Source organism: Marmota flaviventris, chromosome 1 (assembly GCF_047511675.1).
Source record: "Marmota flaviventris isolate mMarFla1 chromosome 1, mMarFla1.hap1, whole genome shotgun sequence".
Taxonomy (NCBI): domain Eukaryota; kingdom Metazoa; phylum Chordata; class Mammalia; order Rodentia; family Sciuridae; genus Marmota; species Marmota flaviventris.
This window is the reverse complement of record NC_092498.1, coordinates 173825119-173841905: the sequence shown is the minus strand read 5'-3', so window position 1 is coordinate 173841905 and position 16787 is coordinate 173825119. Positions and strand designations below refer to the sequence as shown.

General features: G+C 39.3%; 1 protein-coding gene across 1 annotated transcript in view; it reads right to left on the bottom strand.

The window, feature by feature from the left end:
* Positions 1-16787, bottom strand: part of Ptprg (protein tyrosine phosphatase receptor type G) — a 708866-nt gene that overhangs the window by 208523 nt on the left and 483556 nt on the right. Inside the window, exon 5 of the mRNA XM_071619197.1 lies at positions 2558-2653. Within this exon, the coding sequence (XP_071475298.1) occupies positions 2558-2653 (96 nt within the window). The remainder of the gene's footprint in view (positions 1-2557; positions 2654-16787) is intronic.

The window sequence follows — 16787 nt, the reverse complement described above, 5'->3', positions numbered from 1 at the left end:
TGCCCTCTATTTTGTGTCTACAGAATAGCAAGCCAAATTTTAGAAAAGGACCAAACAAGTGAAATACACATTAAAATTTCTTCATATGCAAACTAGAAGCCCTGTCCTAGAAATTCTTTAAAAATTCAAAACCCAGATTTCACAGTGAAGTATTTCGCTGGTTTGCCTGTCCAAGACTGTTAATTGGTCTTATATTTAACAAGTGTTTACAGAGCTGGAAAAAAACGGAAAGCATTTGGGTAGAGCATGCTGTGAAATAGTCCTTCCAATACTCGTAAAAACATTTAAAATTTTTATTTTTTGTATAAGAAAAGTGTCTGATAAAGTAGGATGTGGTTGGTCTGGACATAGATGGGTGTGACAGAGAAAGGGGAGAGGTAAATAGAGGCTCAGCTACATAAAAAGCAGTATGCAAGAGGGAAATGACAGAAAACTCGGGTTAGGTAGGTAAGTGGGAACTGTTTTCAAGTGGCTTAGATGATGCCAATATTATCAAAGGCAAATGAATCATGGTTTAGGAACAAGAAGGGTCCTGATGAATCCAGGCCATCTCCCAACAGGGTATGCCAGAATATACTTCTGCTCATGAAAAGAACACATGGACATCTTAGGGTCCCCAGCCCACAGAAACAGATGGATGGTGTGATAAAGAACATGTGGCATTTACCAAGAGTATACTATGTACCAGGAATCATACCAGTAACTCGTTCAATTACCATTATAATCTTCATGATGTGCCAGTGGTCATCCCCACTTTAGAGATGAGAATACTGAGGTTGGGAAGGTTAAATGACATTACCTTTATGCAGCTGTTAGGTGAAAGAGGTGGGATTCAGAAGTAAATACTTTCTACCCCAATGAAAATAATCTCTTTCAACATGATACTCAACGGCGGTTCATGAAAGTCAAGAGAAAAGAGATGCGTTCAAGAACAATGGGAAGATCACCCCAAGATACAGCACAAACAGAGAACTTCCAAAACTTCCAAGACCCACAGCAAATAAAACACCTTGTTATTATTTTTTAAAAAATAAAACATTATATCATGACCCAGAATATACCCGGTATGCATTACTATGTTAAACAACTAAAAAAGTAATTTAAAAAATTACCCATACTATGTGAAATGTATGTTGCTATTTTCCAATTATTTTTTTTACCCATTTTATGTTCTCTATTTCATTATATTTAAAATGCTTGTCAGGAGTCAATGAAATGATTTCATAGCCCACCAGTAGAACAGAACCCAACATCTAAAATTTGGTGCCATAACAGAACCAACCGTTTCTGACATCACAATACTAGACTTCTCACATTTTTGCATAAAATCTCCCACTGGAGTTTTCTTCCAAAGGAAGGGAGAGAAGTAGTTAGGAGGGAGAGGTGAGCAACAAAGAGACTTGTCAATTATGTGTCATCCATTAGAAAGGGCAGTAAAATTAATATACCAGAATGCCCCCATCTCAAGAAAGGCTTACTCAAAAAGGCAGACCTGAAAGACCTCTGTGGGAGAAAGTCATGAAGTCTTTAATGAATGTCCCTTTGAACTGTCAGGAAGACACAGTTTTCCAACACTGACCCCCTTGGTAAAAGAAACACCTGCTTGGGTGCAGGACTTCTCTCTAATCCCAGCGACTCCAGAGGCTGAGGCAGATGGATCACAAGTTTGAAATCAGCCCCTAAGCAATTTAGCGAGCTCTGCTTTAAAATAAAAATAAAATAAAATAAAATAAAAGAAAGAAAGAAAGAAAAAGAAAAACTCTGCATTTCTAAAAATTTAGGCACATTTTAAGATGGAAGAACAAATCATGTGGCTACTACTGAAATTACCTTCCACACACACAAAAAAGCATCCTGTCTCAAAACAGAACATGGTCAAGACACTCACTGATCCACAGTCCCTTAATCAGATTTAACTTATTAAAAACCTGGGCATCACCATCTATGGCAGGATGTCAGATTTGGCTTCTATGTGCATAATCGATTTATGAGCTATGAGCATTAATCAACATAAGCACATTAAAAGAGAAAGGAAGACTGGGAGTTCACCAATGTACTAACTCAGAAAGAGTCTGAACAAAAACTTGGGTTACCATGGTGATTTCTGGGAGGGAAAGAAAAGGGGTCTCTTTAGAGAAGTGACTGATGCTATTTATTAATCTAGTTGCAAGTAATGTCAAGTTTTAAAGTTGCTCACAACACAAGAAAACCACTTTTTTTTTTTTTTTTTTTTTAACAGCAGCCTTTTAATATGCTGGAGGAACCTGTTCAAAAGGCTTCAGCAGAGAAGTAACTTAGATGATAAATGTGTTCTTCAATCTGTGCACCAGTCAAGTAGCAATAAAATCAGAATAATTCATGCAAAAATTTTCATTATGTTTCTAAACATACTTATTTACATTTTAAATCACACATTAGACAATATGAAATATCTTTCATTTAGACAGGTGTGAACTAGGAAACAGATGCATTCATTAAACATGGAACAATTCGACAAATTAAAAAAAAATACTCAGAGAACTCTTTGGTTGAAGTACTTCAGCCACTGTTAACTTACTTGAAAAAATATGGCCATGGCTCCAATTATTCTGTTCTCAGAAATTGCAGTTTGAAAGCTGTCAAAGTCATCTGGATTGTAAAAGAAAATCTGCATCTGTAAAACAACAATTAAAAAAATATATTAGGAAAAAATTTCAAACTTACACATAAGTAGAGAAGAGTGTGATGGACCTATATTCCCCATTAAGATTTTGCCATCTATTCATATTTTTCTTTGCTAAAGTATTTGAGAGCAGAGACCAGACACTGTGTGATTTTACCCCTCCATATGCATCACATCTTCTCATGTAACTACAATGCATTCACACTGCTCCAAAACAAATCATATCAATGCCTTCTCATTACCTACTAACCAGGTCATGGTCAATCTCCCTAATCAGACGCAAATTTTTAATGGAGTTAAATACCTTGAAGCAGAAAACTAAGTTTGTGAGATTCAGTCACATGCTAAAATTTTCATACTCAAATAGGGCCACCTTTTATAAATAACTTGCATATATACAAATGGGAATTTGAAGGAATATTTCAGTAGCTTTGAGAAATCACCTAAAGGGCATATTCCAGTAAATTCACAAAGAAATACGACAGGAATGATAACAACAGGCTTTATATTTTATAGTTTGCAAAAAGCTACCCCATATATTATTTCACTTAATTCTTTTAGCAACCCTAGGAAGGCAGACACTACTATACTCAGCTAGAGGCGAGGAAACAGTGCTTCAGGAATCTGACAGTAAGTTGTTGCCTAAGATTAAACATCAGATACAATGTAAATTCTAGGGGCTCTCATCCCGACCTTAAAATACCTCTTCTTATATTTTGCTGCTTATTCAAAAAGCAAAACACAAATGGATCCACTTAATATCACTAAGTCGAATGCTTGAATATACCTTGATACTGAAAAAGGTTTCAAGTGCAACAGTGGATCACAGAGCATTGCCCTGAGACCAACTATTTGATGAAAGGTCTAGCTTGCCCTAGGAAAGCCATTTTGCCAGTATCTGGTTCATCCCATATAAGGTCAAGTATCTCCACTTGGTAGGGTGGTTGTGAGGCTCCAACATGTTGCTGTTACATATAGCACTGTAGTGGCACCCCCTTCTTCACAGAAAATCTTTTTAAAATTATATTTTATTTAGAGTCAGGCCCTCACTAAGTTGCTTGGGCTGCACTAAGTTGCTGAGGCTGGCTTTGAACTTGCGATTCTCCTGTCTCAGCCTCCCCAGCCACTGGGATTGAGGCATATACCACCATGCCTGGCAAGTCTTTGCCATCTTTTGAAATAAAACACAAATCAAGGAGCCATCAGGAGACTGAAAGAACAGAGAAATTTAAACTACTGCAGTGAATGCTTGGAAAGATACAAACTCAGGCCCAGATCACTGTGAAATGGCTAGGTGGCCCTAAGTTTGGTTCTGCTAAACAGAGATTAAGTTTCTTCCTTTCTCTTTAAATTACAAGAAATTTTTTAAAATTTTTTTTCACAGAAAATCTTAATTGAGCTTTCCCAGAAATCTTCACCATAATTGATCTTAGGACTATCAGCCTAAGAGTCTCTACAAAAGCATTCAATGTAGTTAAACTTCCTATTTTCCTGTTTCTCTATTTTACTTAGCTATTGGCCTGGAAGAAATCAGCACTCCAGGTGCTGAACACACTCTTACTAAGTTTTACACAAACATTTATCCAGTATAGTAGTTTGTAAAAGTGTGTTTGCAAATGCAAAGTATGATGATAAATAATAATAATAATAATAATAATAATAATAAAGGCAGATCCTTTAACAAGGCCTTTGGCCTTGAGCTGGGCTTCACAGAGATGTCTACATTTCTAAGATAAGAGAAGTTACCAATTAGGCTCCATGGTAACAGCTGGCAGGGGGAGGAAAGAGAGGGGAGAAGCAGCTCTCCCCTTCTCAGGAGTTGTCCTTGAAGGGTTAACTTGCCCAGAACAGTGAAAGAAAAAGCTGCTTTATGTGAACTTCTGCAGACTGGGAACTTCTGAGCCCCTGCCCTTATATGCTGGGTATCAAGTTCTGAAACTACCTGAACTCGAGGTTCAGGGGATTAATTGATTACAGCAAAAGCTGTGCCCTCTGAACCTGGATGCACCCACATAAAACTGTTTCCTGCTATCTTCAGTGCCCTGCCTCATCTGTCCCCTACAACAGCACCACAGGTGGATCTCATCAGTGTTCCACAGGCCACCAACATGGCCGCTGTTGGTTATAGTGACTATATGGCAGACATCTTGAAATTTCTAATAAGAATGGGTTTCCACTGAATCTTCCAGGATGACCATATTCCTAACAGAAAAGCAGATCTCCTATCTCGTTAAATCTTTCATGACCTCTATTTTATCACTTTTCCAAATGACATGATATCATCTTCTGTAATTGGCTGAACAACCTCATCCTAGATGGGAATTTGGAGATTTGACATTAGACAACAAATTCCAGGAAAGCAAATATGCCCCAGAGTGACTAGGTGAGGCACAGGTCCAAGGGTAATAGAGTCCTGATGACTGAATGAACCAAGATGCTAGGAACATAATATCATTATTTTCCCCCCTAAAGAGTGAAATCAGGTAGCCCAGATCTGGTCTGTTTCCAGGGAAATTTAGGTACCTCAGTAGATAAGGTTAGTGTTTTACTCAGGGTTATCTTCAATGTGACCAATTCTTTTTCTTAAGACTGTGCCCACCTATTCTGGCAGTTTCTTACAAATGTGTTGTGTGTAGGTTTGGACAGCTTTAGACATCATGAATCCATTCGATGGATTCCACTGGATGAGGTACAGATTAAAACAGCATAATACTGGGTGAATTACTTTAGGTACAATGCTAGTCACCCAAGAAAGAAACTCCACACAAGTATATTCAGAAAATTACACTTCACTTTCCTTTTAAAACTCAGGCCCTCAAATTAAGTAGGTTCACAGATGGCTTTCTTATACTTTCTCCCGCGAACAGGGATGGCGTTGTTTAATGCATCACCTGAATACTGTGTGATACAAAATACTTTAAGACCTCTTCAAGGGCATTTTCATTTACAACTAGGTAAGGAAATGCACTTTTGGAAAATGTGTTTGAGTCAGGGCTCCACCCACCTGGATAATAAAATGTCTCATCAAGAGAACAGAAGCACAGGTCGGAAATATCAATTTTCCTTGCTGTTTCTCTCAAGTTGTAGCCTGCTGAATTATGTTAACATTTGAAGCTATCTCAGAAATATGAAAGTAAATAAGGAGATGAGATTTGGCTGAGTGAACCGGACTTTGGCATTATTTGGTTGCTCTCGATAAAGAGAAATCCAGACCGAGGCAGGAAATATATTTTTCAAAGTCATCTTTGGTAGGTGTTTGGGCTGGCTGTTAGAGACCTTAAGTAGTAAAAGCCACTGTCATAATTACTCTCAAATAACACAACTGCTAAACAAAATGGAAAAAAAGATCTGGCGAATACAATAGTAAAGTTTTATTAACTAGTGCATATATAGCACATGCTGAGTATTGCCAACTATTTATGTTTGGTACCATCATCTCTCTCTCTCATACACGCACGCGCACGCACACACACACACACTCTCACTCCTTATTCCCCCTCAATCATTTGGGAAATGCTATATCCCATTACCAATGAATATATGTGTGTCAATTCTATGAATAATGATGTTCTCTTAGACAACTGTAGTATAGTTATTAAAATTACCAGATTTCATGTTGATGTAATACAATCATCTAATTCACAGTTCATTGTCAAATTCTGGTAGGTGCCCAGAGGAAGTTCATTAGAGGTCATTGCTTGGTTCTGGGTCCAGGATCCAACTGAGGGTTAAACTTTGTACTGGGTGGTCTCCTTCTTTATACTGGCCTCTCCCACATCCTGCTTTTATCTAGAACAGTGCCTCAGCCGATGTCCTTCCTTACTCTTGCAATGGGTAGTGCATATCTCATGGTTTCTGATGATTAGATTCAGGGGTACCTTTTTGAGCAGGTCACCCCAGCAGTAATATTGTGTCTTCTTGCTGTATTTATCAGAGGCATATGGTGAGGGTTTATCCCAGAATTTAGGGTGTTTATCTTGACCACACAGTTAGGGTAACATTTGGCAAACCTTCTCCACTGTAAAGCTATTAATTTTCCTTTTGAAATTAGAAAGGACTTTTTAGGGAAACTCTTCAGATGACACTAACATCCTGATCCTCTTTCAATGTTCAGCCACTAGTTTTAGCATCCGTGGTGATTTTTAAACTCCACTGTTTCTTTCCTATTCATCAATGCCATTTCATAGAAGGAGAAGCTTTCCCTTCTCCACAGTTTATTTATTCATTTATTTATGTCTATATGGACTCACTGCCTTTTGTTTCTATTTTATTCAAGCCACTATTATATCCATTATTAACACGGATGCTCAAACTGCCCCAGACTTGCCCAGGAGGAAAGTCTTTAAAAAGATTCCTCTGTATTTCTATAATGTTCCTATCATTTTATTTTTTAATTTTAGCATCTGGTTACCATCAGGCACAGATGTGCTGGACTCAATTTGTATTTTCCCTGCCCCAGACCTAGTATTAGCCATCCGAGGGAGTCCTGGTTCCTTTTAGTGGGAAGTGCTATTTAAAGTCTTAAGTCACTATTTTTGAAAAATGTCCGGGAATAGATGATTTGGGTCCTTGTTTCTTTAAGAACACGCTACAGTTTAAGGTCAGTGAATCTATCCTAACCAGAACCTCTCTGCCGAGGAAAGACGGCTGGATCATGCAGCATTCCGTGAGAGGTGCGTCTCCTTGTCCACAGACACCAGCTACAGGCAGCTCAACTGAAAAGCCACCGTCAGGCTGTGCACAGCAGGGCTCAGCCATGAGACCAGTTCTGCCAACATTCTCCAAGTCATTAGTGAGGACCACAGGCCTGCAAGGATCGTCCCCTTAGGCCTGCCGGAACAGCTGGACCGGAAAACCTTCTGGGCATTTCTCTAGCCAGATCAAGGTGATGGAAAAACTAGAGTCTCCCACAGCATAAGCTGATAGCTAGAAATGAGCCTTTCATAGGGGAACATCAAATCACATTGACATCTCCTTGCTGAACAGGAAGCGTGGACTAAAATACAGATAGAGGGAATGCCCTCCCAAGGGCAGTGCCACCAAGAACTGGGAAGGAGGCTGAATGGGCAGTGCTGCCAGTGCTCCAGGGTGAGGGGCTGGTGGGACATTTGCAGAGTCACACAAAAGCCCATCTCTTTCCTTGTGTGAGTACAACTTCCCCCTTATATGTAAAAGGACACTTTTGGCAACTGACAGATATATAGATATATAAGCATATGATATACATGTATATATGTATACATCTATGTATCTATCGATTGCCAATAGAGTCTTGTGTATCATATATATCTATATCCATATCTGCATGTCAATATTTAGATCTATGTATTTATATCTGTCTATCTATCTAGTTTCTATCTAGTTTCTAATGGAGTAACCATCCATGCCAAGTTGAATGAATACAAAGCAACCAATCTGAAATTTAGAGTCCATAAATATACAGATATATAAGCAAATGATATGTGCATATATATACACTGTGTGTGTATTTATGTGCATATATATACATACGTATATCTGTTATGGTTTGGATGTGAGGTGTCCCCCCAAAACTTAATGCAAGAAGGTTCAGAGGAGAAATGATTGGGTTGTAAGAGTCTTAAGCCAATCAGTGATTTAATCCCCTGATGGGGATTAACTGAATGGTAACTGAAGTGGTGGGGTATGGGTGGAGGAGGTGGGAATCAGGGAATGACTTTGGTCTATATATTGGTATCTGGAAAGTGGAGTCTCTCTTTGCTTCCTGATCACCGTGATATAAGCTGCTTCCCTCTGCTACCTACCCTTACCATGATGTTCAGCCTCAACTTGAGCCCCAAGGAATGGAAACAGTCTTGTATGGACTTAGACCTCTGAAACTATGAGTCCTCAAATAAACTCTTCCTCCTCTATAATTTTGCTGGTCAGGTCCTTTAGTCACAGCAGCAAAAAAGCTGACTAAAATAATATCATATGCTTATATACCGACATGTCTATATATCTATATCCCTCCCTCCCTCCCTCCCTCCCTTCCTTCCTGTTGGTATTGTATTAATATTTATTAACAGTCAGTGCAGCAAGGAGCAGGGCCACATGTCCATAAGTCCAAGCTGAGGCAGGAAGACCATAAGTTTGAGACCAGCCAGGGCAATGAAGCAAGATCACTATTTCAATTTTTTTTTTTCAAATATTAAAAAAGGGCTGAGGATATAGCTCAGATTCAATCCCCAGTACAAACTCCAATCCACAAAATAAAAATCTTAGTGAAGTAGGTGCCATGATACTGTTCATTTTACAGGCAAAGGATTTTCAAATTTTACAATTTCCAAAATTTGCGTCTTTCTACTCGGCAAGAATATATATTCAGTGCCTATTTGGCGTAAAGACACCATAACTTAGGAAGGCGCAGTCGATGTTCAGAAAGGCTAAAATGAGACAAGGTTTACTTTTTCTTTGAATACCAAAGTTGAGTAAATGTATCACAAAAGGCCATGCTCAACACAGACAGACATTTAGTAACCACCGAATTAAACAGGTGCTGGGCAAAAAGGGATATTCTCTTAAAGGCAAATTTTCAATTATCTACTATCATGGCTATGAGATTTTTTTTGTTTGTTTGTTTTCTGGATTTTTGTGGGCTTTTTTTTTTGTGTGGTACCAGGAATTGAACCCAGGGGTGCCTAACTACTGAGCCACATCCCCAGTTCTTTCCATATTTTTCTGTGGGGTAAGGTCTCACTAAATTGCTGAGGCTAGCTTTGAACTTGCAATTCTCATGCTTCAACCTCCCAGCTCAGTGGGATTCACGCTTGTGCTATAGTACATGACTGTGGTTGTATTCTTAAGTCAGCTCTCAGTGCCATACTGGAAAAACCAACAGTGTTCTCTGCAGATTGAGAAAGCACTACATTTTCATTTTCTTTAGAAAACTTTTATGTCTCCCACACACACCCCACACAAAGCCCAAGAAAAAGTCATGATGAATTAAGTAAGGAAACAGGACACAGACAGCTCAGCAGAAAAGTAATCTAACAGAATGATCCAGCAGATCCTTCCAGGATGCTACTGGGATGTTTTAAGACAAAGAAGAAGACACAGGCAAAAGTTCCAGAAGAGAACAGCTAGAGACAAGGCATACACAGGAGGAGATAAGGAGAGTGATGAAAAAAAAAGTAAAGAACAGATTTAAAAATTATGCAGGAGGCAGCAGGTAACCATACTGAAAAAGTGAACTGTATTTTCCAGATCATGATTGGTGGTGACCTGTGAGCAGCTAGCTGGGACGTCTACACCCAGTCAAGGATCTGCTGGTTTCATTTTCTGGAAGATTTGCATCGGATGATGTCAGAATTCAGGCTCTTAAGCCAACTTGATTTTTCAACTATGTTGGAACTTTAATAATATTAAGCCATACCACACATGCATATGACACTACATCCTAATTCTGATCAAGCCTTCAGACAGGGATTTCTATATAGACAGGGTTAAGTCTGCCTAGTTCAAGAGTATGTTCCTGGCACAGTAGTGTTCATTACCAGTACTACTAGTTTATTTCTGGAAAGAATAAAGTGAATGGGGGCTCTGTGTGTCTTGAAGCAAGGATACCTAAAACAGTGACCCCACAAACACCTTTATTAAGTCTTTGCTATTTTTTTTTAATTTCTGGGTACCAGAGATTGAACCCAGATGTGCTTAATCACCAAGTCATATCCCCAGCCCTTTTTTTTGTATTTTATTTAGAGTCAGGCCCTCACTGAGTTGCTTGGGCTGCACTAAGTTGCTGAGGCTGGCTTTTTTTTTTTTTTAATTTTTTATTGTTGGCTGTTCAAAACATTACATAGTTCTTGATATATCATATTTCACACTTTGATTCAAGTGGGTTATGAGCTCCCATTTTTACCCCATATACAGATTGCAGAATTACATCAGTTACACATCCATTGATTTACATACTGCCATACTAGTGTCTGTTGTGTTCTGCTGCCTTTCCTATCCTCTACTACCCCCCCTCCCCTCCCCTCTTCTCTCTCTGCCCCCTCTACTGACATTCATTTGTCCCCCTTGTATTATTTTTCCCTTTCCCCTCACTTCCTCTTGTATGTACTTTTGTATAACTCTGAGGGTCTCCTTCCACTTCCATGCAATTTCCCTTCTCTCTCCCTTTCCCTCCCACCTCTCATCCCTGTTTAATATTAATCTTCTTCTCATGCTCTTCGACCCTACTCTGTTCTTAGTTACTCTCCTTATATCAAAGAAGACATTTGGCATTTGTTTTTTAGGGATTGGCTAGCTTCACTTAGCATAATCTGCTCTAATGCCATCCATTTCCCTGTAAATTCTATGATTTTGTCATTTTTTAATGCAGAGTAATACTCCATTGTGTATAAATGCCACATTTTTTTTATCCATTCATCTATTGAAGGGCATCTAGGTTGGTTCCACAGTCTTGCTATTGTGAATTGTGCTGCTATGAACATCGATGTAGCAGTGTCCCTGTAGCATGCTCTTTTTAGGTCTTTAGGGAATAGACCGAGAAGGGGAATAGCTGGGTCAAATGGTGGCTCCATTCCCAGCTTTCCAAGAAATCTCCATACTGCTTTCCAAATTGGCTGCACCAATTTGCAGTCCCACCAGCAATGTACAAGTGTACCCTTTTCCCCACATCCTCGCCAGCACTTGTTGTTGTTTGACTTCATAATGGCTGCCAATCTAACTGGAGTGAGATGGTATCTTAGGGTGGTTTTGATTTGCATTTCTCTGACTGCTAGAGATGGTGAGCATTTTTTCATGTACTTGTTGATTGATTGTATGTCCTCCTCTGAGAAGTGTCTGTTCAGGTCCTTGGCCCATTTGTTGATTGGGTTGTTTGTTCTCTTATTGTCTAATTTTTTGAGTTCTTTGTATACTCTGGATATTAGGGCTCTATCTGAAGTGTGAGGAGTAAAGATTTGTTCCCAGGATGTAGGCTCTCTATTTACCTCTCTTATTGTTTCTTTTGCTGAGAAAAAACTTTTTAGTTTGAGTAAGTCCCATTTGTTGATTCTAGTTATTAACTTTTGTGCTATGGGTGTCCTATTGAGGAATTTGGAGCCCGACCCCACAGTATGTAGATCGTAGCCAACTTTTTCTTCTATCAGACAGCGTGTCTCTGATTTGATATCAAGTTCCTTGATCCATTTTGAATTAACTTTTGTGCATGGTGAGAGAAAGGGATTCAGTTTCATTTTGTTGCATATGGATTTCCAGTTTTCCCAGCACCATTTGTTGAAGATGCTATCCTTCCTCCATTGCATGCTTTTAGCCCCTTTATCAAATATAAGGTAGTTGTAGTTTTGTGGATTGGTTTCTGTGTCCTCTATTCTGTACCATTGGTCCACCCGCCTGTTTTGGTACCAGTACCATGCTGTTTTTCTTACTATTGCTCTGTAGTATAGTTTGAAGTCTGGTATTGCTATACCGCCTGATTCACACTTCCTGCTTAGAGTTGTTTTTGCTATTCTGGGTCGTTTATTTTTCCATAGGAATTTCATGATTGCTTTCTCTATTTCTACAAGAAATGCCATTGGGATTTTGATTGGCATTGCATTAAACCTATAGAGAACTTTTGGTAATATCGCCATTTTCATGATGTTAGTTCTGCCTATCCATGAACAGGGTATATTTTTCCATCTTCTAAGATCTTCTTCTATTTCTCTCTTTAGGGTTCTGTAGTTTTCATTGTATAAGTCTTTCACCTCTTTTGTTAGGTTGATTCCCAAGTATTTTATTTTTTTTGAAGATATTGTGAATGGAGTGGTTGTCCTCATTTCCATTTCAGAGGATTTGTCGCTGATATACAGGAATGACTTTGATTTATGCGTGTTGATTTTATATCCTGCCACTTTGCTGAATTCATTTATTAGCTCTAATAGTTTCTTTGTAGAGCCTTTTGGGTCTGCTAGGTATAGAATCATGTCATCTGCAAATAGTGATAATTTAAGTTCTTCTTTTCCTATTTTGATGCCTTTAATTTCTTTCGTCTGTCTAATTGCTCTGGCCAGTGTTTCGAGAACTATGTTGAACAGAAGTGGTGAGAGAGGGCATCCCTGTCTTGTTCCAGATTTTAGAGAGAATGCTGAGGCTGGCTTTGAACTTGCGATTCTCCTGCCTCAGCCTCCCCAGCCACTGGGATTGAGGCATATACCACCATGCCTGGCAAGTCTTTGCCATCTTTTGAAATAAAACACAAATCAAGGAGCCATCAGGAGACTGAAAGAACAGAGAAATTTAAACTACTGCAGTGAATGCTTGGAAAGATACAAACTCAGACCCAGATCACTGTGAAATGGCTAGGTGGCCCCAAGTTTGGTTCTGCTAAACAGAGATTAAGTTTCTTCCTTTCTCTTTAAATTACAAGAAATTCAAGCCATTTTCTGATGACCTGTGGCCTAAAATTTTAATGCTCAAAAAAGATTTACCCATTTGACTTATGGAGAAAATGATAAACACACACTCATATTACATGAAAATACATAATATAAACATGAGTTCAGGACGTTGATAGTTTTTTTTTTTAATTTTTATATTAATTAGGTATATATGACAGCAAAATGCATTTTGATTCATTGTACACAACTGCAGCACAACATTTCATTTCTCTGGTTGTACATGATGTAGCATGGCACCCTATGTACAGTCTTACATGTACCTAGGGTAATGATGTTTATCTCATTCCACAATCTTTCCTGCCCCCCGCATCCTCCCCACTCTCCCTCCCTTTTGCCCAAAGTTCCTCCATTTTAACCATGCCTTCCCCTTCCCCTTTCCTCCCCTCTCCATTTTGGATCAGTGTCCACTTTTCATAGAGAACATTCATTTGGCCTTTGATTTTTGGAGATTGGCTAACTTCACTTAGCATGATATTCTCCATCTATTTACCTGCAAATGCCATGATTTTATTCTCTTTTAATGCTGAATAATATTCATATATATATATATATATATATATACACACACACACACACACACACACACACACACCACCCTTAGAAAACTTGGAATGAAACCACCATTTGACTCATTTGATTTGAGTGGGATCACTCCTCCATCTATACCCAAAGGACTTACAATCAGCATAGGATAGTAACACAGCCACATCAATGTTCATAGCAGCTTAATTCACAATAGCTAAACTATGGAAGCAACCTAGGTGCCCTTCAAAGGATGATATGGAGTTTTTAAAATTCCTTATTACCTTTTTAAAGAATTGTTGCCATTGTGATAGAATTTGATGAAAATATTTTGTAGAGGTCATGGTCCCCCAAAAGCTCAAGTGTGAAAGAACACAAGAAGGCTTCGGTGAAATAATTGGGTTAAAAGAGTCTTAACCCAACCAGTGAATTAACCCCTGATGGGATTAACTGGGTGGGGACTGGAGGCAGGTGGGTGTGGCTGGAGGAGGTGGCATTGGGGGCATGGTTTTGAGGTCTCTATTTTTCTCTGGAGAGTGGAGTCTCTCTGCTTCCTGATCACCATGTGAGCTGCTTCCCTCCACCACACTTTTCCGCCATGATGTTCTGCCTCACCTTGAGCCCCAAGAAATGGAGTCAGCTGTCTGTGGAGTGAGACCTCTGAAACTCTGAGCCTCCAAATAAACTTTTCCTCCTAAAATTGTTCTTCTCAGGTCTTTTAGTCACAGCAGCAAAAAATCTGGAGCTTTTGGGGGACCCCCCTCATATTCAGTAGATGTGATTGATGTTTGGATCAGCTGACTTTATAAGTAGAGAGCAGATCACCCTTCATGATGTAGATGGGTCTTACCTCATCTGTTGAAAGTAGGCAATCAAGCCAGAATGACACACACATATATATATATATATATACACACACACATACACACACACACACACACACACTAGTGTATGCATATCACCTGATAAAATGATTCTGACTCAGTTTTCTTCTGAGCTCCTTTGAGCTCTGATCTCTATCAACTGCAGTATCCTCTTTCTAAAGGCTTCTCCTAGAGAATACTACCCCTGTTACAACCCAGATCACTGTCTTGTACCCTATGGAACAATGCCTTGAAGTAGGAAGAATTGGATTCTAGGAAAGGAAGATCACACCTAATTTGTATATTGAAGATGCCTGAGCTCTCTAGAGCTCAGTGACCCTTCTACAAATCAAGGTCATGCTCTCCTGTAATAAACTTGCACCAAGCACATGCTTTTGATACAGCAAACAAAACAGCTTTCCTTTCCTATTATTATGGATCCTGATGACTTAATGAACAGAAGGAATATGTAAATTAAGATTAAATCAATCCCTTTCCATGGGCCAGCCAATGTTCCAAGTCATGCTAGGGCAAGCAGCAAAGAAACTAAGTGAGGGTTTCATGCAGTCTTCATCAGAAAAGTAATTTTAGAAGAACCAAGCTCCTGAGAATAGTAGGTATTGGGCATCTTTGCAGGCAATGCAGCATTTAAATAAACGTTCTGAAAGGTTTGCTTTATACAATACCATTAATCACAGAGTGCAAGGATCCTTAATTATTTGTTTTTTTTTTTTCCACTTGCCCTGTACTGTGGAATTATCTTCAACTACCTGAGAGCATGGATCCAAGGTTTTGGAATGGAAGAACCCAAAGTACACACCAGGGCTATGAACCCTACAAACTGGTGCTGGGACAATGTGGGGATTCCTCACAAAGTCTCTGTGTGTAACTTGTTTATTTCATTATGTCTATTCAACAGTTGATTTTAAGAATTTCTGCCTCAATGATGCATCTGATTAATCAAATAAATACTTAATCTTGGCATTCTTCCTTTGATACAGAAGAGTTCAGGCTGTTGACTCCAACAGTAGGTTACATTTTTCGGGAATTCACGAATTTCTGATACTTAAGTTACTTCTTACAGTTCAGCCTAAGTCTGGATACAAATACGGGGGAGGCTCAACCTATGGCTGTATCATGACCATATTCCCATATCATGTATTTAGGAAAGGGGACAATAAACTACAGCTCTCCCACTTAACAGCATGTTTCCCAGTTGGTTACCCTCTCTGAGCCTGATCAACCCCATGATAAACCAAATGAAAACTCTATCAGTGGGTTATAGTAAGTTGAATGTAAAAGGAGTCAAGTAAAGCATAATTCACTTTGCCTGTCTGGCACACCATAAGTCACCAGTTTGTTCAACTACAAATAAATTAGTGAAAGGGCCATAAGCCACATGCCCAAATTGGAACCAATCCACACGAGAGCCAACAACCAAACGGCCGAATAAATTACAACAGTTTTACCATAGAAGGTCAAAAAAGACACTGGCCTACATATAGTGAACACAAACGAATCTCACAAAAGTGAATCAAGCAACATGGATACATGGTGTTTTGGTCAATGTGCTTTCATCGTGACCAAAATACCTGACAAGAACAACTTAAGAGGAGGAAAGATTTATTTTGGCTCATGGTTCTAGAAATTCAGTCCAAGGTTGGCCAACTCCATTGCTCAGGGCCTAAACTGAGGCACAATATCATGGCAGAACAATGTGACAAAGGAAAGTGGCTCCATGCCATGGCAGCAAGAAAGCAGAGAGAGAGATGGCAAGGGGCCACCCCCATCTACGGAAAGCTCCCGCTGACCCACTCCTCCCATCTGCCTACAGTTACCATCCAGTGAGTCCGTTCAAACTACGATGGACTGGGTCGGTTACAGTTCTTACAACTGAATCATTCACCTCTGTATATTCCTGCGTTTAAAGGAGCTTTTGGGGGACCCCATCATATTCAAGCCTTAACCGATGGAAGGGAGAGATGGAAAGAGGCAGGTGAGCCAACAGGAAAAACTCATGCAGCACGAAGAAAACTCAGTGGTTAACCCAACAGGGTCAGTAATTAAAGAAGGTGTCTGGAGCTGTTAATAAGTTCCTTTGATCTGGGCATTGGCTATGAGGGTATGAGCACTCATTCGGCTTTACACTTTTTATTTCCTCCATGCATATGACACTTCGATAGTGAATAAACAAAATTAGCAAAACTGTGCTTTCTGAAACAAAACAGAGCCGTCTCAGATAACAGAGCAAGGCCAGAGGGTCTGCTTCCTGCTTCTGCACCCGTTCTATTTGATTTAGGCAACTCTACACCTAGGGGAAGAGCTAGATTAAAT